Source organism: Dromiciops gliroides, chromosome 3 (genome assembly GCF_019393635.1).
Source record: "Dromiciops gliroides isolate mDroGli1 chromosome 3, mDroGli1.pri, whole genome shotgun sequence".
Classification (NCBI taxonomy): domain Eukaryota; kingdom Metazoa; phylum Chordata; class Mammalia; order Microbiotheria; family Microbiotheriidae; genus Dromiciops; species Dromiciops gliroides.
In genome coordinates this window covers 547,238,196-547,263,091 of record NC_057863.1, presented here as the reverse complement: position 1 = coordinate 547,263,091, position 24,896 = coordinate 547,238,196, and the positions used below count along the sequence as shown (strand labels likewise).

Genomic DNA, 24,896 nt, shown 5'->3' with positions numbered 1-24,896 from the left:
AGGAGAAAGAATCCACGTATTAGGAAGAGGACAGGACTTAAAGTCAGAAAACCGATTAATTGTGAAGAAACCCAATTCTGCCTCCTCATTATCCATCATACCTGTGGGCAAGTCACCCAACTTCCATAAGTCTCAGTCTCTTTATCTGACTTTGAACCAAAACGATTGTAAACTCAAAAGAAGGATAGCAAGGAAAATACTATTGACTAAAACACAGACTTTATAAACTTAATTGAGTCTTTGTAATGGCTAGGAAAGTGTAGAGATTAACACTGTCTTTTAGTCAGGAGTCGCATTTTAATGGACACATTTTTAAAAACACAAAATAGGCAGGAATGGAATTTAAAATCAGGCGTCGCTTTCTTAGGGTATCAAATTCAATATGCTTTCTGCCAGCACAAAAAGAATGAGGCCCTGGCTGTGGGTGGGTAGAGAACCAGAGAAGCAATACCTTTTAAAAGGTGTCTCATACCAAGCCTAGAAAGAAACCTGAGCATTCCAACCCAGATGGTAAGCCATGTTTGCTTTCCAGCATACTAAATAAAAAGTAAAGAGCAAAGAACTCATGGAGTCTTCATCACAGCCATCCAAAACATTCCAAAAAGATGACACCTAAGGAAGATGCTATAGCCATACTTAGCATTTGTAAGGCATTCAAGACTTTGCTAAGATTCCAAGAATTTGACAAATAGGAAAAACAGCCAAAAATCACAGAATATCATTTGCAAGAGAACCTCAAAAACCATCAAAACCTAGTCTAATCTATTTGAGAATCCCTGTTAAAACTCCAAAAGTAAAACTGAATAGTTTTCAGAAAGATCTTCTAGGTTAACCAATGTATTCTTTCCCTTTCTCTCTCCCTTACCTCACCCCAAATCCCAAAGCTCCCCAGCCCCACCACCATCCTAAACCTTCTTGGCCCACTTTCTCTAAGTTTCCGTATTATCCTCCTATTCCTGAGTTTTCCTTCATCCCCAAACTCCTCACCGGCATAATAAGCACAGCTGACAATTTCACTTATCCCTTCCCCTAAAGATGTTGGAGCTGGAAAGGCTCTCAGATATCATCTAGTCCCACACCCACTCACCTTACAAATGAGAGAACGAAAGCAAAGAGAAGTTGAGTGACTTGCCCATGGTCTGAGTGCTAACAAGCCAGCAAAGAAGGGTCTTTCTTGCCTCCAAATCCAAAGTTCTCTCCTCATCCACTACGATGCAAAGCAAAGTGCCATCTAACAGTTAAGTTTGTTATTTTACACCAAGCTGCCTCCCTTACATTCTGGAAGTCCTCACTACCTCCTTCCTCTCCTCTTCTCCTCTCATAATCACCTCTTCCATTTCATTACTCTCTTCCTGTCCCCACCCCCTTCATCTTTATGCTCTTAAGTACCACTTGGAATCCTTAAGCATGGGAAATGAGATGGGAGAAGGGCCAGTCCAAGAGTACGCAGAGGTGGGGGAAATGAACCAGAAACTGTTAAGAAAGGCCTAGATGAAGTCACATTCAACAGTGGACTCTGTGACTCCTACACAGGGAAAAGTGGTATCTAAAGAACACCACCACCACCATCACCATCCCACCACCCTGAAGTATCCAAGGAGGAGGAGGTGACCCTGAGGGGGGTGACCATGAAGCCATGGAAGGTAGTGACCCCTAGGTTGGGTGCTGATGAGACCACCACACCACCAACAACAGGCTTCCTGTAAATGACCTTAAAGGCCACTTAAGGAGTTGTCTCCTGGGGAGGAGAGGTCAGCAATAAGTTTCTAAGAAGGAAGGATGAACCTGAGGCTTGGAAAGAGTTGGCTACACTGCACACCACCCCCACCACCCCCACCACCCCCCCCCACCCACCCACACACACACACACACACCACCACCACCCCCACCACCCCCCCCCAAGGATGAGGCTAAAGGAATGGAGGTATGGGTGTATATGACTGTGAAGCATTGAGGAGACATCGAGAGGAGAGTATGACCAGCCTTAAAAGGACAGGTTGGGGAGTGGAAAGGAGGGTGATTATGAAAACTTGAGAGGAAAAGTGTGTGTGTCGGGGGTGCGTGTGTGGGTGACTCTAAAGCCCAGAAGGGACAGTGGGGGGGGGGTGATTGTGACCATGAAGGGGGAGTGGGGGGGGGGGTTCCTGTGACTATGAAGCCAAGAGGTTAAAAGGGGGGGGGGCAGCTAGGTGGCGCAGTGGATGGAGCACCGGCCCTGGAGTCAGGAGTACCTGAGTTCAAATCCGGCCTCGGACACTTAACACTTACTAGCTGTGTGACCCTGGGCAAGTCATTTAACCCCAATTGCCTCACTAAAAAAAATAATAATAAAAGTAAAAAGGGGGGGGCGATGAAGTCTAGAAGGGACACTAGTGAAGAATGACCATGAAGCCCAGAAGGGACAGTAGTGAGTGTCCGCCTAGAAGGGGAAGCGGTGACTATAAATCCAAGAAGGTTCGGGGGTGAGGGGCTGTAAGGGAGCTAACTATGAAGTTCGGGGGGGCGGGGAAGGTAGCTATGAAGTCCAGAAGTGACGGGGAGGGGTGACTACCAAGCCCTGAGGGAACGGAGCTGGGGGGGAGGGGGCGATGAAACCCAGAGGGGACAGTGGTGGGGAGCCGGAAAAGCGAGAGTGACCCCAGAGCCTCCGCGGCTCCGGGGAGGGGCCCCTTACGGGGAAGCGCCCAGGCAGCCCGGGACGGACGCCCGGCGCGCGGCCGCGCTCACCTGCTGCGATGGCAGCTCCACATGCAGGGCCCGCGAGGAGGCGGCGGCGGCGGGGCCCGAGACCAGCGGGGACACCCCGACGCCGGGCAAGGCGACCACGGCGGCGGCGGCGGCGGCCGAGCCGCTCATCGCGAACCGGGGGCTGCCCCGCGGTGGCGTCCGCGCTTCTCCCGCATCCGCGCCCCGCGCCGCTTCCTCCTCCTCCTCGTCCTCGTCCTCGTCCTCCTCCTTCTCCCGCTCTCTTCCTCTGGAGCACTCAGTCCCTCGAAACCCCCGGCACGTCGGAAGGCGAGCGGACAATTCCTCCTCGGGCCGCCGCTACAGCTCCTCACGGAAGGGCCATATTACCGCAGTGCAAAACCTCTCTCCCGGGCCGGCCGCTGCCGAGACCAGGCGCATTCATTGGCCCCGCTCCACAGGGGGCGGGACCATACGCAGCCTCAACCCAGTGCTATTGGAAAGACGTTCCGTCGATCACTCCTAAGGAAGACCGGGAAGCGGGGCGGGGAAAGGAAGCTGGGGACCCGCCGAGCGGCCTAAATTGCGTCGGTCAAGCAGGATTGAAGCCAGGGGAGCCGATTTTGACTGGTCTGCGGCCTCCCGCGAGGGCAGGGCCTCGTGACAGATGCTGTTAGCTTATTGGTCCAGGTCGCCGTCGATCGAAGCTAAGGGGAGAGAGAGGCGAGAACTGAAGGGGTCGGAGGAGGAGCGCCCTGGGTCTCCCCTGTCACGTGCAGGTGGCTGTAGCGTCATCTGAGTAATGACAGTCTATACCCTCAGCCACTTCCGCCCGGACACAGTTACCATAGTAACCTAGAGGGGCGGAACTGTAAAAGGTACAAGGCTGCGGGGAGCAAAGGGTGCTAGAATCACTGTACTTGTGAGAGAGAACACGTGGGGCCCCGACAGCAACAGAGGACTGACTTCTAGTTGACAAACATTTGCTGAACGCCGCGTACGGCTCCCCATTGCCTGATAAATAATAAATAATAATTAGCAGTAGTGCAACTCAGCAAACATTTAGCTTGGTGCACCTAATAGAGAGGCTGGACTCGGAGTCAGAAAGTGCTGGTTTGGAATTCTGCTTTTGACAGTCAATACCTGTAAATCACTTAATTCTCTAAGCCTCAATTATCTCATCCGGAAAATAAGGATAAGACTTAAAGTACTTGGTAGAGGAGCTTACAATCTGCCAGCAGAGCTTACAATCTAAACATAATAAAGATGACAAAAGCCACCTCTGAACAGCTGACTAGCATGCAAGTATTTTTGTCATCCCCGTTATGTAGCTGGGAAAAGAGATGAACTGTTAGCCCAAGGTCACATAGCTACTAAGTAGCTAATTCAAGAAGCAGTTTACTGAAGTAGAATAAGCAATAGGTTTTGGATTGGAAGACTTGGTTTAAATCCCAGTCTTGCTACTTACTACCTGTAAAACTCATTTAATAGCTCTTGGATTCCAGATTCTTCATTTATAAAATGGAATTGAACTAGATGACTTCTAAGGTCCCTGTTAATTCCTAATCCTGTGATACTGTGAATCTTCATCTTCAGACTCCAAACCTGGTATCAAATATAAAGCAAATTCTCCAGTCTGGCATTCAAGCCTTCAACCTAACTTTCCAGTCTTTTCCCCCACAACATCCATTTCAAATTCTGCTGTGAAACTTGCTGTTGGAGTAGAAACAATAACCTAACTTTATTGTTGTGCTTGTTCTACAAAAGGAGAAACTCCAAAACTCCAAAAGGAGTTAAACTCCAAAAAGAATGCTTAAAACAAGCACTCTTGATAGAAAAAAAATTTTTCCTAAGGCACCCACTACGTTCAATGACCCAGTAGTTGCCTACATATCTCCCAATATGCAGAGCTTTGTGTGAGAGGCAGTGAAATGATGCAGAAAGTACTCAATTTTTACTTACCACCTGTGTGATGTAGTTGGACAAGTCGCTTCACTTCTCTGGAACTCAGTTTCCCCATCTATAAAATAAAGGGATTCAATCAAAGTGGTACAAATGGTAAATGACAGAAATGGTCAATGTTAGAAGTCACTAAACTCTTCATATCCTTTAACCTAGCAATCTGACTGAACAAAGACCCAAGGAAGTCAAAGACAGAAGGAAAGGTCCCATATAAAGAAATCAACAAGGATTTGTAAAGTTCTTGCTATGTACCAAATATTGAGGCAAAGTACCAAATATTGAGGAAATGAAGAAAAAGCAAAAAAACAGCCTTTGCTCTGGGGCTTAAAGAAAGCCAGAGATTCTAAGAAGTAGAGGTAGGGAGGAAGAACATTCCAGGGTATGGGGGGCAACCAGGACAGAGATGGGAAAAAGTAGTATTATGTGTGAGGAACAGCCAATATGGGCACAATATAGTGTGTAAAGGGAATGATAAGATGGGAAAGGCAAGAAAGGATTAGGTTGTGAAGAGCTTTAAATATCAACAATGCTTCTATTTGATTCTAAAGGTAATAGAGAGCCACTGAAATTTATTGAATGGGAGAAAGCAGAGTGGGGGACAAGGAGAAAAATCATCAGGCTTATGATTAAAGAAAATTAATTTGGCACCTGTATGGACTATATTTGTAAAGCCTCGTCAGATAACCATTTTGCTTTTTTGTTCTTTTTCTTTGGGATGTTTTTTGTTGCTTCCTCCTGTACAATATCATGAAATGCTTTCCATAGTTCTTCAGGCACTCTGTCTACCAAATCTTATCTCAAATCTATTCATCACCTCCACTTCATATTCATAAGGGATATAATTTAAGTCATAACTATATGGTCTGATGGATCTCCCTACTTTCTTCAATTTAAGTCTGAATTTTACAATAAGAAGCTCATGATCTGAGCCACAGTCAGCTCCAAATCTTGTTTTAACTGACTGTATAGAACTTCTCCACCTTTGCCTGAAAAGTATATAATCAATCTGATTTCTTGACCATCTGTGTAGAGTCACCTTTTGGGTTTTTGGAAAAGTGTTATAATCAGCAATTTATCTTGACAAAACTCTAATAGTCTGTGCCCTGCTACATTTTGTACTCCAAGGTCAAACTTGCCTGTTATTCCAATTATCTTTTGATTTCATACTTTAGCTTTTGAATCCCTTATCATGAATGTGATATCTTTTTTGGTGCTATTTCTAGAAAATGTTGTAGGTCTTCATAAAACTGATCAACTTTGGCCTCTTTGGCTGGAGTATAGACTTGTATTACTGTAATGTTGAATGGTTTGCCTTGGATCTGAACATATATCATTCAGTCATTTTTGAGATAATATCCAAGTACTACTTCTCTTACACTCTTGTTGACTATGAGGGTTACTCCATTTCTTCTATGGGATTCTTATTCATAATAGTATATGTAATGATCACCAGAATTAAATTCACCCATTCCCATCCTTTTAAGTTCACTGACATCAAAGATGTCAATGTTTAATCTTTCTATCTCCTATTTCACCACATCCATCTTGCCTTGGTTCATAGATATTATATTCCAGGTTCCTATGCAATATTGATCTTTACAACATCAGACATTCCTTTTGTCATCAGGTGCATCTGTAGCTAATCTTCCTTTCTGCTTTGGCCCAGCCAGTTCATTAGTACTAGAGCTACTTGGAGTTGTCTTTTGCTTTTCCCCAATAGTGTATTGGATACCTTCCAATCTGAGGGTCTCATCTTCTGATGACATATATTTTATCATTTTAGTCTAGAGTTTTCTTGGCAGCGATACTGGAGTGGTTTCCATTTCCTTCTCCAGTGGATCGCCTTTTGTCAGAGGTTCATAATATTGTACCAAACGCAACAACAACAAAAAAATTCCATAGAAAAAGAACAAAAAGGCAAAATGGCTGTCTGATGATGCTTTACAAATAGCTGAGGAAAGAAGGAAAGCAAAAGGGAAAAGAGAAAGGGAAAGATATACCCAAATGAATGCAAAATTCCAGAGAATAGCAAGGAGAGATAAAGTTTTCTTAAATGAGCAATGCAAAGAAATAGAAGAAAACAATAGAACAGGAAAGATAGTAGATCTCAAGAAAGGGAAAGTTTCATGCAAAAATGGGTATAATAAAAGACAAAAGTGGTAGGAATTTAATGGAAGCAAAAGAGATTAAGAAAAGGTGGCACACACACACAACTTTACAAGAAAGATTTTAACATTACCAGTGATCTAGAACCAGACATCCTGAAGAATGTAGTCAAGTGGGTTTTACAAAGCATTGCTAACAATAAAGGCTTTCAGAGGTGATAGAATGCCAGTGGAACTATTTAAAACCCTATAAGATGATGCTGTTAAAGTGGTGCACTCAATATGCCAGCAAATTTGGAAAACACAACAATGGCCACTGGATTGGAAAAGATCAGTTTATGTCCCAGTCCTAAAAAAGGGCTATGCCAAGGGAATGTTCAAATTACTAAACAATAGCACTCATTTCACACTCCAGCAAGGTTGTACTTAAGATTCTGCAAGCTAGGCTTCAGCAATATGTGAACTGAGAATTACCAGAAGAGCAGGCTAGTTTTTGAAGAGGCAGAAGAACTAGAGACCAAATTGCCAACATTCAATGGATGATGGAGAAAGCAAAGGAATTCCAGAAAAAAAACATCTACTGCTTCTTTGACTACACCAAAGTCTTTGACTGTGTGGATAACCACAAAATGTGGCAAGTATTCAAAGAGATAGAAATATCAGATCATTTTACTTGTCTCCTGAGGAACCTGTATGGAGACCAATAAGCAACAGTAAGAACTGGACATGGAACAACTGATTGGTCTAAGATTGGGAAAGGAGCATACAAGAAGGTTGTATATTGTCACCTTATTTATTTAACTTATATGCAGAGTGCATAATGCCAAATGCCAGGCTAAAGGAATAAAAAGCTGGAAATAAGTTTGCTGGGAGAAATATTAATAATCTCAGATATGCAGATGACACCACTCAAATAGCAGAAAGTGAAAAGAACTTTTTGAGTGAGGGTGAAATAGCAGAGTGTAAATGCTGTCTTGAAGCTTAACATAAAAAAAAAACCAACAATTAAGATCTTAGCAACCAGTCCCATCACTTCCTGGCAAACAGAGGAAGAAGAAATAGAAACAGTTTCAGGTTTTATATTCTTGAGCTCAAGGATCACTGCAGACAGTGACTGCAGCCATGAAATTAAAAGACGCTTGCTCCTTGGAAGGAAAGCTATGGCAAAGCTGAACAGCATACTAGAAAGCAGAGACATCACCTTACTGACAAAGGTCTGTATAGTCAAAGTTTGGTTTTTCCAGTAGCAATATATGGTAGTGAAAGTTGGACTATAAGGAAAGCTGAGCACCAAAGAATCAACACTTTCCAAATGTGGTGCTGGAGAAGACTTTTAAAAGTCCCTTGGACATCAAGGAGATCAAATCAGTCAATACTTAAGGAAAATAATTCAGGCTATTAACTAGAGGGTCAAATAGTGAAGCTGAACCTTAAATACTTTGGTCACATAATGAGAAGACAGGACTCATTGGAAAAGACATTGATGTTGGCAAAGATTGAAGGCAAAAGGAAAAGGGGATGATACAAGGTGATATGGATAGATAGTGTTATGGGAACAAGGAACATGAACTTGGACAGACTTCAAGAGATAGTAAAGGACAGAAGGACCTGTGGTGTGCTATGGGGTCACAAAGAGTCAGACACAACTGAACAACTGAACAACAACAGTGAACTATATTAGAGTGGAAAAACACTTAAGGTGGGGAAACAAATCAGAGGTGATAAGGGCCTGAATAGTGGGACAAGTGTGTGAGTAGAGAAAAGAGGATGTATGTGAGAGATGTTGGGGGCGGGGGAAATGACAAGATCTAGTATCTGACTGGATGTGTAGGGTAATGGAAAGAGAAGAGTTAAGGATGATACCTCAGCTGTGAGCATGGGTGACTGAGAGGATAATTCACAGGAATAGGGATGTTTGGAATGGAGGTAAGTTTGAAGAAAAACCTATTGAACTTAAAAAAAAGATGTCGAGTTTAAGATGCCTATCAGACAACCATTTCAAAATATTTAAAAGGTAGTTGGTGATATACAAGAAAAGCTCAGGAAAGAATATATATATATGATGCAACAATCCAGAAAGGTCATCATGAAGACCTGTTCTAGGGTGGTGGCTCTGAGAATAGACAGGACAGTACAAGATGGAAAAGAATCTTTGCTTTACAGGTTTTGCTCGTGCCTGGATAAATCAAGTGCAAGAACCTACATACAAAATCATTTCCATTGACAAGTATGTATTTCCAAATTGTAGTGAATCAAGTGGAGGGAATCCAACATAAAAAGCATGATGAGTGTGAGGAATAAAAAGTTTTGACTATTCAAGAAGTGCAGAGATAAGACTTAGCTCAAGGGAAGGCCTTCCCGATCCACTTTCTTGTTTGTGTTCTATCTCTCTCTCCTCATGGTCATATATATACTTACCTGTTTGCATGTTGCACCCACCTGTAAAATGTAAGCTCCTTGACAGCAGGAGTTGTGTTTTCTTTTTGGCTTTGTATTCCCAATACTAAGTACAATGGCACGTTTAATTTAATATGTACTTTTAATATATTTTATATTTGTTTATTTTATATACCTTTATATATTTTAAATATATACACTAAATTTAATATGTACTTTTTTTTTGTGAGGCAATTGGGGTTAAGTGACTTGCCCAGAGTCACACAGCTAGTGTTAAGTGTCTGAGGCTGAATTTGAACTCAGGTACTCCTGACTCCAGGGCCAGTGCTCTATCCACTGCGCCACCTAGCTGCCCCAATATGTACTTTTAAGAAAACTGTACATAACAGAAGCTCAAGGGTTCGCATTCAGTCTTCTCCTTATTCTTTTTGACAAACTGACATTTTTTTTGTTGGTGATTTTTAAAAAATGGATAAAAACTGCTTGTTGGATTAGATTGACAAATAGATGGATGGGTAGGTTAATGAATGTTTGGGTGTGCTTCCCTGGCATGAAAGATGATACTTCATTTCTCCATGCCTAAGCTACCTCCAGGTATAGAAAGAGAGGTAGTAATAAATCTGTATTCCTTCTCCAAATTAGAGAGAAGTTAGAACAAACAGGGCATGGTTGAGTTCTTGGAACAATGAGTTACATCAATATAGAGAATTACCTGGTTTATTTTCATTCCTTGGTGAATTGGCTTTTGTACTGAAGTGACAGTTGAAACACTTTGTTCCACCAGGTTCCCAGGAACTAAAGCATATAAGCAGAACAAAGCAAATAGCCCTTCCCAAGAGTTATAGAAAGGGCAAAGGGAGGCAGCTAGGTGGCACCGGCCCTGGATTCAGGAGAACCTGAGTTCAAATCTGCCTCAGACACTTGACACTTACTAGCTGTGTGACCCATGGCAAGTCACTTAACCCCCATTGCCCCACAAAAAAAAAGGCAAAGGGCTGAGAGTCAGGAAATCTGAGTTCCTTGCTACTTTGGGCTAGTCACTCTACCTCTCTGTGGTCTAGTTTTCTGTTGTAAAGGGAGGGCGTTCATAGAATCTCCAAGTGGGAAGGAACCTCTGAGGGCATCTTGTCCAAATTACCTGAACAGCATTCTCCTTGAGAATACAAGCGATTGTCCAGCCTCTTTATGTATAGGGAATCATACCCTTACCTGTGGTTGCTCTGCATAAAGAAATGCAAATTTATCTGCAGAAATCTTACAAGAATAACATAATTGTACATTATATGTGTGTGTTGTGTTTGTACGTGTATGTGTATAAAACATATATCTGATTGCTTACCATCTTGGGGAGGGAGGAAGAAAAATCTGAAACTCAAAATCTTACAAAAATGAATATTGAAAACAATCTTTACTTGTAATTGGAAGATAAAATAAAATACTACCAAGGAAAAAAGAGGAAAAAAAAGTCTTAAAAGATTTCTTGGGGTTTACATGCAAGATACCTTCTAAGGACCACTCCTTAAACCTAAATCACTCGGCCTTCATTGATTGGCAAACAGCAGGTCCCAGCCCAGGCCTCATTTTGCCATAATTTTTTGACCTCTAGATGGTTGTCAGTGAGTCTAAATAGCAATTGTATCTCTTTAGGTTAGACCCTGAGGGTCTCTTTCAGCCCACCCCCCACCCCCCCCAACCCCCATCTATTTTTTTTTTTACTAGGAAAAGAGGCCATTCTTTGCCTCCTTTCCTACCTAGCCTTAATCACTTAATGGGTGTTGCCTCACACAAACTGAGGCCTTAGCTCAAAAAGCCAAGATCTACTGCATCCTGGACCATCTCCAGTCACCCTAATGTATATCTTGCTGCGGGAACCAGATAGAGGAGAAAGTGAGGGTGGTGACTTTGCATAGCCCTTCCTCACTTAAATCCAATTCACCTAATGTTATGGTCCTCTTGTAGAACAAGACAAAAAACAACAAAGATCTAGTCTAGCAAAAAGGGCCCCACTCTAGAGCTCCAAAAGCAGCAAAAATGCCCTTTGGGATAGCTCTTATAGCAATTATGAAGTTTTTCTTGATTGGCAGATAGGTGGCGCAGTGCATAGAGTGTTGAACTTGAAGTCAGGAAGACCTCAGTTTGAATATGATTGACCTCAGACAATTTAGCTGTGTGACCCTGCGTGAATCATTTAAGCTCTCTTTCCTTTAGTTTCTTCAGTTGTATAATTGGTGTAATAATAATAGCTACATGCCAGGGTTGTTGTGAGGATCAAACTGAGATACTATTTGTAAAGCATCTTGCAAACCCTAACAAATTCTATAAATGCTAGTTATTGCTATTGTTGTTTATACTGTTATATAGGAGGAACTTAATTTTTCCCTTATATCATCACTGGGTGGCTCATCCATAGATGTGTCAAAGGGAAACAACCCCAAGAATATTTTTAGTTAAATTTTTTTTCAATTATTAGGCATTTTTTTCATTTTCCCCTACCAAGGAAAAGAAAAAGAAAAACAAAGAAGCATAACCAAGTAAAACAAATTAGCATGCTTTTCCTGTCCAAAAAATGTATTCTTATTCTGCATATTAGTCCATCACTTCTCTGCCAGAAAGTGGGTAACACTTTTCATCATCAGTCCTTTGGGACCATAACTGAGCATAGCATTGACCCGAGTTCTTAAGTCATTCAAAATTGTTTTTTATAATGTTGATATTGTGATATAAATTATTCTGTTCAATTCATTCTGCATCAGTCCATATAAGTTATCCCAGGTTTCTCTGAAATCATCTCTCATTTCTTGCAACACAATTCTTGTGGTAAGAAACGAAGAAGGGGGATAATTTCAGAAGAACCTGGGAAGACTTGTATGAATTGATATAAAGTGAAATGAACAAGGAGAACAATATCACAATATCAACATTGTAAAAACAAACAATTTTGAAAGACTTAAGAACTTTAACACAAACATAATACTAAAGTATTCATGATGAATGCAACATGTTATCCACCTCCAGAGAGGGAAGTAATAAACTCAGAGTACAGAGCAAAATATTTTCTTCTTTCCTTTCTTTCCTTGTCTCTTTTCTTTTTCTTTTTTTTTTCTTTTTTGGATATGGCTAATGCAAAAATTTGTTTTGCATAATTATATATATATATTAGTAATGGGATTTGGTTTTCTTGCCTTCTCAATGAGTGAGGAGGGAGAGAATTTGAAATAAAAAATAAAATAAAATTGAATTAAAAAAATACAAAGCATTCCATTACATTCTCATGACATGATTTGTTCAGCCATTCTCTGACAGGCACCCCTTTAATTTCTAGGCCTTTGCCATCATAATAAAAGTTGCTATAAATATTTGTGTACATATAGGACCTTTTCCTCTTTCTTAGATCTTCTTGGAGTATTGGCCTAGTACTGGTATTACTTCATAAGAACTAATTGTAGCTTAATGATTTTAGGGGGTATAGTTGCAAATTGCTTTCTAGAATGGCTAGACCAATTGATAGCTCTACAACAGTGCACTAGCATGCCTAATTTTCCCACAGCCTCTCCAGCATTCCTATTTTGCCATCTTTGCCAATCTGATGAGTGTGGAGTAGAACTTCAGAACTGATTTAATTTCCATTTCTCTAATTATACATTATTTAGAGCATTTTTCACATAGATATACCTGAGTAATTTAAATAAACAACCCACTTGCATTTAAAAGAACTTGGGAAGATTGGGAGAGTAATTTGTTAAACTTTTAGGTGTTCAGCAAGTGCCACATGGGCAGAAAATACACTGTCTAGGAGCCTGGGAAAAGGTTGTCCTAATGTAATGTCCCTAGGCATCTAGGTGGCAAAGTGGATAGAATGCTGGGCCTGGAGTCAGAAAGACCTGAGTTCAAATCTGGCCTAAGACACTTACTAGCTGTGTGACCTTGGGCAAGTCACTTAACCCTGTTGGTCTCAGTTTCCTTATCTGTAAAATGAGCTGGAGGAGAAAAGGGCAAACCAATCCAGTATCTTCACCAAGAACATCTCAAGTGGAGTCACAAAGAGTCAGACATGACTGAAACAACTAAACAATAATGTCCTTGACAGAGACCATCTTAGATCTGAGAAGAGCAAAGTAGTGACTTCAGTGTTTTTCTGTTGTTTCAGAAGGAACAGCTTTGTTCTGCATTATACCTCAAACACTAAAAGGCCAAGTTGAGGGGCGGCTAGGTGGCACAGTGGATAAAGCACCGGCCCTGGATTCAGGAGTACCTGAGTTCAAATCCGGCCTCAGACACTTGACACTTACTAGCTGTGTGACCCTGGGCAAATCACTTAACCCCCATTGCCCTGCCCCCCCCCAAAAAGGCCAAGTTGAGGTTTTATTTTTTTTTCATTCTGATAATTTTGCTTGTGGCATGGTTCCTGCTCACAACAGAAAACATACTAATGTTTGAGGTATAACATAGAACAAGCCTGTCTGTGTCTTCTGAAACAATGGAGAAACCCTGAAGTGACTACTCTTGTACTGAGCCAAGAGCCTAAGACATCATGACTGCAGCAATATAAGGATGAAAAAAATATTAGGACATCCCCGTTTTCCAGAGCTAAGGCCCAGCAAGAAAGCTGTGCCCTGAGCTTGGCAAAACAACAATCCTTTGCACCCACCCTCTGGTAAAATCACATAATTCACCAGGTGTTCTCTGAGCTGGACAAGCACTGGACAAACTAGGAAAGTCCTGCAATGAATCAAACTTGTCACATTCTTCCTGTTACCCTTCATTGGCAGGGCTACAGCTCACTGGACAGCCACTAATATAAGTACTGAGATCTCCCCAAACTGCCTCAGGCCTGGACCTCCCCACTAGGTACGGACCCTGGCACATGATGTCCTTGGCTTGCAAGCCATTTTCCTCACTCTGAAAATAAAACTTCCCTTTAATTCGTGACTCACCTGTCTCTAGTCTTCTCTGTTCAGCTCTGGCCATTCACAGATTAGAGGCTGGTTCTGGTCCATTGACAAGGAGAAACAACCCCAAAAGACATCAAACTCAGATGGGTGTAAATTGCCCATCTTGACTGAAGAGGACTGATGATGAAACACATCTCCTTTTTCCTGGCAGAGAAAATGGTGGTCTGAGAGTGTGGAAAGAAAGAATGAATGGAAAAACTGTATTAAGTAAACCATTACTACATACCAAGCACTGTGCTAAGTACTGGGGTTCAAGTACAAAAGTGAATCTAGTCCCTGCCCTCAAGAAACTTACATTCTAATAAGAGAAAACAATACATATAAGCAAGTGACATCCAGAGTTTAGAAAGTAACCGATGTGAAATGTATTGATAGGGAAGTAGGTTGAGGAGAGCAGAGGGAAAGGGCACATTTGCTGTACCAGTTGCCATGAAGACAGAGCCAAATGAAGCAAAGCTGAGGCCAACCAATCAGGAAACTAGGGGGCAACAGAGGCTGAATCACTAGTTGTAATATTTTAATAATAGTATCAATAAAATATGTGTTCATTTAAAAAAAAAAGAAAGAAAGACCACCAAAAAAAGCTAGCCACTTTACCCACTGGGAACCTGGGAGAGTGGGAGTAGGCACCATGTCCTGAGAGGCAAGAAGCACCAACTGCTGGGAGCCCTACCTAGGACATGCGTCAAACTGACTAAGGTGATAGAGGTCTCTGGGGAGGGATTGTTCATTGACAGTTGCTCAGTGGACATATTTCCTATGACCTCTGAAAGGAATTCTATTTGTCTCTCCTTTAAGCCTTGCTCCTGTGCTTGCATGGAGAGTTGGGTACAGTGCCAAGGTTGTTTCATATGTTGAAGTTTCCAGATCTTCTATATGAGGGCAGTAAGATAGTGGGGTGATAAATTCCCCCAAAGGCACTGGGGCTCTTTGCATCATGAGCTATTCCCTAAGAGGGTTACACTGAGGGGGGGGGGAGTTGTCCAGGATTTTAATGTAAAACACTGAATTTCTATATTTATTGTAGCCAAGTCTGGACAGAGTCCCTTGGAAGTTCTAAGACATGAACCTAGTAAGCCTTGTAATGTTTCATGTTGGGGGTAAGCAATAAAAATACTTGCTTAGTTATTTGAGGACTGGTAAACAAAGATGAAGAGGGACCTTCAGAAATAGTTTATTGACGGGCAGCTAGGGGCACCAGCCCTGGATTCAGGATGACCTGAGTTCAAATCCAGCCTCAGACACTTAACACTTACTAGCTGTGTGACCCTGGGCAAGTCACTTAACCCCAATTGCCTCACTAAAAAAAAAATTAGTTTATTGAGGGGCAGCTAGGGGCACCAGCCCTGGATTCAGGATGACCTGAGTTCAAATCTGACCTCAGACACTTGACACTTACTAGCTGTGTGACCCTGGGCAAGTCACTTAACCCTCATTGCCCTGCAAAAAAAAAAGAAAAGAAAAAGAGGATATCAGTGGATTATGGCAAAAAGTACCATTGATGAGACTTTACTATGGACATTAGACTCTGAACGGGGAAGGGAAAAGCATTTCCTATGTGCCAAGCACAGTGCTAAGTGCTTTACTAATATTATCTCATTTGATCCTCATAACAACCCTGGGATGTAGGTATGATTATTATTATTCCCATTATACAGTTGAGGAAATTGAGGCAGAGGTTGAGTGACATAAGTGTTGGAAGCCAAATTTGAACTCAGGTGGGTAAAGAATCTTGGGTTATGCAGTCAGGATGATGGGCCTGATTAGTTGTTCTTCTAGGGTTTGGCATTACTGCATTAGTACCCTGAAGGTCTATGAGAAATTATCTATCCCATGAGAAACTTTACTGCCTCCAGGCAGAACAATGGGAAGCATCTGCCCAGCACACTGTAATCAATGTTCCTGTTAAAGTGTTACTTTTTCCCAGAATGTTCCAACCACAAACTTAGTCAGTGAGCCATGCTAACTCAACTCTGTACTCTCCTTATTTATCTCCCAATGCCATGTTTCCCTGTTTATCTTAAACCTTCTCAATCCAGTGCAAAAAACTATAAAAATGAACAACATTGCTGAGTGTGGTGGAGACTCTGGTTGTGGTGCTTTTTGTTTTAATGGGGGTATGAGAATAAACAACAATGCCTTGACTTAACAAGAGAACTTGGAGTCCTGAATTAATTCTTCAGCAAGGTAAGGTGTTCTGGGGAAAAGACTATAGCTGCTGCTCTACATGAGCTCCATGAAGCTGTGGATACTTCCAAAGTCCTGGAGAGATACCCAGGGATGGGGTAATTCCCTTCCTTAGACTTGGAATCCATTTGTAACCTGAGCCCCACTCTCTAATCATTGATTGAGATCAATGCCATGAGCCTGCATGAGGGGTGGAGGTGGAGAGACAGAGACAGAGAGACAGAGACATTGAGGCAGAGATAGAAGAAAGAGGAAGAAGAAGGAAGGAAGGAAGGAAGGAAGGAAGGAAGGAAGGAAGGAAGGAAGGAAGGAAGGAAGGAAGGAAGGAAGGAAGGAAGGAAGGAAGGAAGGAAGGAAGGAAGGAAGGAAGGAAGGAAGGAAGGAGGGAGGGAGGGAAGGAAGGAAGGAAGGAAGGAAGGAAGGAAGGAAGGAAGGAAGGAAGGAAGGAAGGAAGGAAGGAAGGAAGGAAGGAAAGAAAGAAAGAGGAACAAGAGATGCTAGCTCTTTTGGTTTCAAGCTTTGAGAGAGAAGATGGGTGATCTCAACTTCTCCTCAGAGTAGTGATGGGAGATTAAAATTTTGGGAAGATGTTGATGAGAGAGGCTGCCAACTCCCTATCCAAAGATCACTACACTAAAGACTTCAGGGAATTTTCCCTTTAGGTAGTATCTGGGAATCTCTCTTTTGGTTGGGCTGAGCTATCTCATTCTCAAGGAGATCTCCTTCACTCTTTATTGTCTGGTCTATATTCTCCTATATGTACTTTCATTACATTTTTGCTATTGACTTGGATAAGTGGGTTTCTTTGCTATTTTCTGTGTCTGTTCATTGTGGAACTGATATTTGGTGGAAACAGAGTTGTGGAGTTAAGTCTTAGATATAGAGCTTGAGTCCTTCTTTTCTCCATTGATAAATAGAGATCAGGTGTTTAGATTGAACCTTAAAACTATATCCCCTAGACTAATGATGTTTAAGGGAGCAGATAGATAAAATTCTAACCTGGTAACCCCTCTTTCAGAGAAATGTAGAGGGGGCAACTTCTGGCCCCAACCTGGTTGGTGGTGATAGAGGGCTCCTCTCCCCCTTCTGTTAGGAATGAAAGTCTCCCTTGGAGAAGGGTCAAGGGAGGAGACACGAGAGAAGTATCTACTCTGCCTCCCTGTGAGCCACAACACCCTTCATTACATTCGAAAGATGAATTTACGGGGGTGGGGGGTTATTTTTGCTGTGGCAAGGAGCTGTAGAGGCAGCAATGTATTTTCTGGGTTCTGACCCTCTCATATTGGCTCTCTGCCTCTGACTCCACCATCTGCCCACTCTGTAACCATGACAGAACAGGCCTTCTTCTTTGCAAAGGGCTTCCTGGCTGGTGGTATCACTGCTACTATCTCCAAGACTTCAGGGGCCCCCTTCCGAAGAGTCAGACTACTATTGCAAGTGAAGCAATGCCAGCAAACAAATTGCTGCTGATAAGCAGTACAAAGGTGTAGTGGATGGTATGGTCCAAATTCCAAAGGAACAAATGTCGGGGTCACTTTGCCAAATGTCACCAGATCTTTCCCCGCCCAGGCCCTTAATTTTACCTTATTTAAAAATAAGTATAAGCAGTTGTTTTGGGGTGGAGGGGATAAGTTTGCACAGTTTGGGAGGTGTTGTGCTCGTAATCTTGCCTCTGGTGGTGCAGCTGGAACCTCTTGTTTTGTCTCTCCCTTGGATTTTGTGAGAACCTGCTTAGCAGCTGGTGTTGGGAAATCTGGCATTGAGGGGAAAATCCAAAGGCTTGGGAGTCTGCCTTGTGAAAATCAGCAAGTATGATGGAATTCATGGCTTTGTATCAAGGTTTCCATGTCTCATGGAGGGCATCATTATCTCTGGAGCAGCCTACTTTGGAACCTATGACACAGCAGAAGGTGGGTTCACAGAGCCCCAAAGCACTCAGAATGGGATCAGCTGGTTGATTGCACAAGCTGTCTCCTATCCTTTTGATAAGGCAGCAAATGATGACTCAACCTGGGTGCAAAGGAGCTGTTATCATGTACGTGAGGATAATTCACTGCTGGAGGAAGACGGCTAAAGACGGGGGAGCAAAGTTGCCTTTAGGGGTGCCTGGTCCAATGTTCTTAGAGGCAGGGGTGGAGCTTTTGTGTTTGTGTTGTACAACACATTGAAGAAAGTACTCTAAGCACATCTTTACTAAAAATGGAAACAGTGACTATAGATCATGTAGAAGACTTAACCATACTTACCATTTTGGACCACTGTTGTCTTTTTATCCAGGCCAGATAGAGAAGGCAAGAAAAACTCTTAGGAAAATGGATTAATTTAATGTGAACCATTATCACATAATAGAACTGATGATGATTCAGTATATTGATCCTATTGATTGGGGGGAAAAATAACAGTGTGGATTCAAAGAGGCAGATAAACTTAGAAGGGCTAATTTTTTTTTTTTGGTGGGGCAGTTGGGGGTTAAGTGACTTGCCCAGGGTCACACAGCTAGTAAGTGTCAAGTGTCTGAGGCCATATTTGAACCCAGGCTCTTCCTGAATCCAGGGCCGGTGCTTTATCCACTTCACCACCTAGCCGCCCCCCAGAAGGGCTCATTTAAATGCTATTTTGTAGGATCATAAATGTGTGTTTACATCTTTTTTTTGGTGAGGCAATTGGGGTTAAGTGACTTGCCCAGGGTCACACAGCTAGTAAGTGTCAAGTGTCTGAGGCTGGATTTGAACTCAGGTCCTCTGACTCCAGGGCTGATGCTTTATCCACTGTGCCACCTAGCTGCCCCTATTTACATCTTTTTAAAAATTACTTCTCCCATTTGGACTTAAACATTACATATACTTTGTATATCCAACTATTTGGTAGTTATGATGATCAGCGTTGGGAATTCTTCTGTAAAACAATAAATACAATGACCCTCTAAAAACAATAAAAATGAATGAAGTCCTTTCTAGGGAATGAGGGCTGGACTATGGAGAGTGTGGCAGGAATATTTGGGTATAAGCCCCTTCTTCTCTCTGTCAGTAACCAAATGTCCCTGGAAAGATGGGCTCACACAGTAAGGCAGGCTTCAAGACTGGTATTGTAGCCCCAGGTGGACCACAACATAACATGATGGCTATTTTCATGGAAATCTGATCCATACCATGGACAACCAAGGGCCACTAGGGTTTTGCAATAGAGCAAGAATTTAGAAGGTGCTGAGAGCACTATTCTTTTTTTTTTTTTTTTTTTTTGGTGAGGCAATTGGGGTTAAGTGACTTGCCCAGGGTCACACAGCTAGTTAAGTGTTAAGTGTCTGAGGCTGGCTTTGAACTCAGGTCCTCCTGAATCCAGGGCCAGTGCTCTATCCACTGTGCCACCTAGCTGCCCCCTGAGAGCACTATTCTGAGGCATGCTTACTCCTCTATCCTTCTCTCTCTCTCTTTTTTTTTTTTTAGTGAGGCAATTGGGGTTAAGTGACTTGCCCAGAGTCACACAGCTAGTAAGTGTTAAGTGTCTGAGGCCGGACCTGAACTCAGGTACTCCTGACTCCAGGGCCGGTGCTCTATCCACTGTGCCACCTAGCTGCCCCCTCTATCCTTCTCAACCCCCTACTTTGGGACTTATCACAGACTACTCTTTCTCGCAAATAGAAACTTCTCAGTGTCCAGGGGCATGCTTCCTTCTTCACCAGATATACCCTGAGCATCCACCATGCTTTTACAAACCAGCCCTTAGGCAGTATAGAAAATTCATGGGGGCATCCCCTCCTCCTCTTTTCTTGAACCTAAGCTGAGTCCTTTCCCCACAACTGTGTGGTTCCATGATCAAAAATTGTCAGTTATGACTCTGAGTACAGTCTGATTCCTTGGGAGGAAATATTTAGAACCATTTTTAGAGTATGCCATCAAAATGAATGCAAGACCGGTGTGGGGACCAATTTTTAATTGGGGAGTGCTAGCTAAGTGGCTCCCCGCAATATTGGGGCAAGGAAGGAGACCAGCAGCCTCCCTCAAAACAGAACAATATTTATTTTAACAAGAATGAACTTAAAGAAAACCACAAACAGGATCAGTAGGATCAAGGGAAAGGAAATAAAATAGGGAAAGGGAAATTATAATACCTGAAAAAATACCACTGCCCAGGAATCATCTGAAAATACGCAGCAGAATGCCTGTCACTTTCCAACTTCCACCTAGAAGGCCCAATTCTCCCCCAAACCTAGAAACACCCCACACAGCCCCAGCCAATGGGATGGCCGCTCTGACAGCCACATGACTGCCCTCACCAGGCTTCCAATCATTATAATTTTGCCAGGCCCATGTAGGCGTTGTCGAGTGGTGACGACGTGAGGTGCCAGAGCCCTGGCAATGGCTACAACCAGTGGGTGAAGCACCGTGTGGTTTGCGGAGCCCCAGGCCAGTGCTCGCTGAGGCATAAAAACCTCAAATAACAATTAATTCTTTACACCGGCAAGTATCTAGCACAGAAAATGGTGGTTCCTACTAGAGAGTTTCCGGGGACCTACATTTGATCTTTTACCCAACTTAGAGATCAAATGCCCCCCTGTTACCATACTCAAATATTTGAGGGAACCTGGACAGCCACTAGGCTACATATATAGCCTACAGAGGACATTCACCTCAAGTTCCTTATTGGAACCCAAAAGGAGGGTGAAGAGCATTCCAGCTGTTTACTAGTAAAAGCAATGATGAGAAGGGGGATTAAAGGTACAGTGACTGTATCTTTAGGGGTAGCTAGGTGGTATGGTGGCTAGAGTGCAGAGCCTGGAGTCAGGAAGACCTGAGTTCAAATCCAACAATAGACACTTACTAGCTATGTGACCCTGGGCAAGTCACTCAACCCTGTTTGCCTCTGTCTTGGGGCAGGTAGGTGGTACAGTGGATAGAGTGCTGGGCCAGGAATCAGGAAAACTCATCTTGAATTGAAATTTAGCCTCAGATACTTACTAGCTGTGTGACCCTGAGCAAGTCACTTAACCCTCCTTGCCTCAATTTCCTCATCTCTAAAAAGAGCTGGAGAAGGAAATGGCAAACCATTCCAGTATCTTTTCTGAGAAAATGGGGTCATAAAGAGTTGGACACTACTAAAAAATGACCAAATAAAACAACTGACTATATCTTAAAGTATATGAACCCTACCAGACTGGCCCTAGTGTTTAGGGGACCTTAGAGGAAGTACTGGTATTGAAACATCTTATATTGCCTGAGCAGTATAAGTAGTGACAAGGTCTTAAACTAGAGTTGGAGGAACTCCAAGGGTAAGACCCTTCACCTCTAGTTTCCTCATGTATAGAACAGAGGGGTTGGACTAGATAAAGGAATGAATGAGGTACTTAATTTTATTGAGCTGGATCAAGTAAATGAAGAAAGAAGAAAGAAGAGGTGTGAGAGACAAAAAGCTAAATATCATAGATCTGGGGCAGCTAGGTGGTGCAGTGGATAGAGCATCGGCCCTGGATTCAAGAGGACCTGAGTTCAAATCTGGCCTCAGACACTTGATGCTTACTAGCTGTGTGACCCTGGGCAAGTCACTTAACCCCAATTGCCAAGAAGAAGAAGAAGAAGAAGAAGAAGAAGAAGAAGAAGAAAGAAAGAAAGATCATAGATCTAAAGAAGGGGCCTTGGAGGCCATCAAGTCAATTCACCTCCTTGTACAATTCAGTTCAATGAATTGCTCAAGGTCACCCAGGTAGGAAGCATCCGAGTTTAAACCCAGATCCTTTGCCTCCAGAACCAGCATGCCTTCCACTGGACCATCTTGCATCCTTGAGAAAATAATAGTCAGCCAAACTGGTTCATGATGGATTATGGTGGTACAGAAAACCTCTCAGGTTTCTGCTCCTTGTCTTCCTTGGGATAGGCTGTCCCTGCTCTATACATACACCCTTCTGCCTAGCATCTCTTCCCTTTTGGGGATTATTTTATCCCTGAAAACTTCCATTTTTTATGTTGCCTCTTGTACTGGTACCCCACTACCAGTGACATCAGAGATGCAAAATACACCATACACACCTGAGCAAGACCCTGCTTCTCCTGATATATGGAGAGAGGGACCCAGGAAATCTACCCCTGAATGGGGACAGAGAGAAGTTGAGGATGACGAAAGAAAGAGAAGAGGGTAAAAGGCCGGGTGTACATAGAAGTCACACAGCCCTGCTTTTCAAAGTTGCTGAAGGATGGCACTATAGCTCTGGGGCCCTGGGGCTCTAGTTATGAGTCAGCCTAGTTGTATCCCTTCACTGTACTTCCCGTCCTATTGTAGGGATGTCAGCTGCTACCCGATGTGGCAGGGAAATGTCCTAGTGTGAGGTGTAGGTACTTCTCCTCTGTGCCTTGTGTAACTCAGGTAAACCTTTCCTTCTTGTAGTTATTGTGTCATTTCAATCATGTCTGAATCTTCATGACCCCGTTTGGGGTTTTCTTGGCAAAGATACTAGAGTGGTTGGCCATTTCCTTCTCCAATGAGGAAACTGAGGCAAATGGGGTGAAGTGACTTGCCCAGGGTCACACAGCTAGAAAGGCCAGATTTTAACTCAGGAAGACATCTTCCTGACTTGAGGTCTGGCACTCTGTCCACTGAGCCACCTAGCTGTCCTAAAATGCCTTTCCTAAGTTGTACCAAATAAAAACCTGTTGCTCTCGGCATTGAATGGCTCCTCTAATTCATCTTTGAAGTCCTGTACATGTCCCCAAACTGTAACATCAAATTGGGACACAAATCCACTCAAGCAACCATGCCCAATGCCAAGGGAGACCTTGCTAAATAAGTTCTAGCCATGGTGGCACCTACCCCTTTCACCAGAGCTGGGAAAGCTTCAGTTCAGGAGTCAAAGGAGTCAGCTCTAGGAGTAAATACATGTATGGAGGACGACTAGTCTTTTGTTATCTCTGTGATCAAAATGGAAACATATGGGTTGGATGCACCCAAGAAGAGAGTGTGAGCTTCCATTAGAATTTAAGCTCCTTGAGGCAGGGCTCAGTGGTAGTGCTTGGTACATAGTAAGTGTTTGCTAAATATTTGTTGATTGGTTGCTTGATTAAGAACCTATCATTGATGCCGAGTGAAGTGAGCAGAACCAGGAGATCTTTGTATTCAGTACCAGTAACATTGTGCCACAGCTGATTCGTTGGAAGGGGGGAAAAAAAGTACTAAGGTACACCTTAAAGTTTCATTTGCATCATTAACATTTTCCCCATCATTTTCTTGAATCTAGACAATCAACGGAACAATAAATCAAGACCTGCTTTTTAGCATTTTCCAATGTCTGAGCTCATGCTAAAAATTAACAATTGGGTCAGCTGTTTGAGCTGGCTTCATAATTCTCCTGCTTAAGGTCCCATTTCCTCTGGTGTTGATTATTTTGCAAAAGCCTCTTAATTGGTTTCCTTGCCTTAAGTCTTCCACCATTCCAGTCCATCTTACATATTGCGGCCAAAGTAATTTTCCTTAGGCACAAATCTAACTATGTCATTCCCTTACTCAACCAATTCAAGTGGCTTCCTCTTGCCTCTAGGATAAAACAGAAATTCTTCTGTTCAGATTTGGGTTTTGTTTTTTTTTTTGGTGAGGCAATTGGGGTTAAGTGACTTGCCCACGGTCACACAACTAGTAAGTGTTAAGTGTCTGAGGCCAGATTTGAACTCAGGTCCTCCTGACTCCAAGGCCGGTGCTCTATTCACTGTGCCACCTAGCTGCCCCTTCTGTTCAGTTTTTTGGTTTTGTTTTGTTTTTGCGGGGCAATGGGGATTAAGTGACTTGCCCAGGGTCACACAGCTAGTAAGTGTCAAGTGTCCGAGGCCAGATTTGAACTCAGGTACTCCTGAATCCAGGGCCGATGCTTTATCCACTGCACCACCTAGCCGCCCCCTCTGTTCAGTTTTTAAAGCCACATACAACCTAGCCCCAAACCATCTTTCTGTTCTCATTAGACATTGTTTCCCTTGTTAACTGGGTGATAAGGCCTTCCTCTGGTTGCTCACAGAGGGCATTACATACCCCATCTATGAGCCTTCACACCAAGTCCCATGCCTGGAATACATTCCCTCCCTATGTTAACTCATAGAGTTCTTCTCTTCTTTAACATGCAGAAGCCAGTCAAAAATGTGGGAAAAGCATGTCTTGTAAATGTTTAACAACTGGTTGGGGGTGGGGGAGAAAGAGTGCTAAGACACTTTTAAGTTTAATTTGCATTATTAACACTTTCACCATCACAAAAGCATGCCTTTCCCATATTTTTGGCAGGCTTCTATCAATAAAAACCAATATAGGCCATGCCCAATCTTGACTCAATGACATTTTCCATTACCCAGCATTTCCAAGAGCATGCAAAAAAAAAAAAAAGTACATACAAGATATATGCAAAGAGAGGGAAAAGTACTAATAGTGTATGTGGGGGAGGGGGAGAGTTAAAGGCTCTCTTGGAAAGGTCTCCAGCAGAAGCTGGATTTGGAGATGAGTCTTTGAGGAAGCCAGTGAGGGGAGAAGGGAGAGTCTTCCAGGCATGGAAGACAGACAATGAAAGGGCAGGGTTAAGGGAGGGAATGTTATGTATGAGAACAGCAAGAAGGCCAATGTCTACCAAGATTGTAGAATACATGGA

The 24,896-nt window shown here is 42.8% G+C and overlaps 1 protein-coding gene and 1 pseudogene across 3 annotated transcripts in view; one reads left to right on the top strand and one right to left on the bottom strand.

Annotated features, from left to right (window-relative positions):
• Positions 1-3,290, bottom strand: part of UVRAG (UV radiation resistance associated) — a 372,875-nt gene extending 369,585 nt beyond the window's left edge. For 2 of the 3 annotated variants that reach the window (XM_043995097.1, XM_043995099.1), the window contains exon 1: positions 2,728-3,290. In XM_043995097.1, coding sequence (XP_043851032.1) covers positions 2,728-2,856 — 129 coding nt within the window. In that variant the 5' untranslated portion in view covers positions 2,857-3,290. The remainder of the gene's footprint in view (positions 1-2,727) is intronic. The other variant, XM_043995098.1, reaches the window with a different exon arrangement.
• A 14,324-nt stretch (positions 3,291-17,614) lies between these two features.
• LOC122749930 lies at positions 17,615-18,470 on the top strand (annotated as a pseudogene).
• The last annotated feature ends 6,426 nt before the right edge of the window (positions 18,471-24,896 follow it).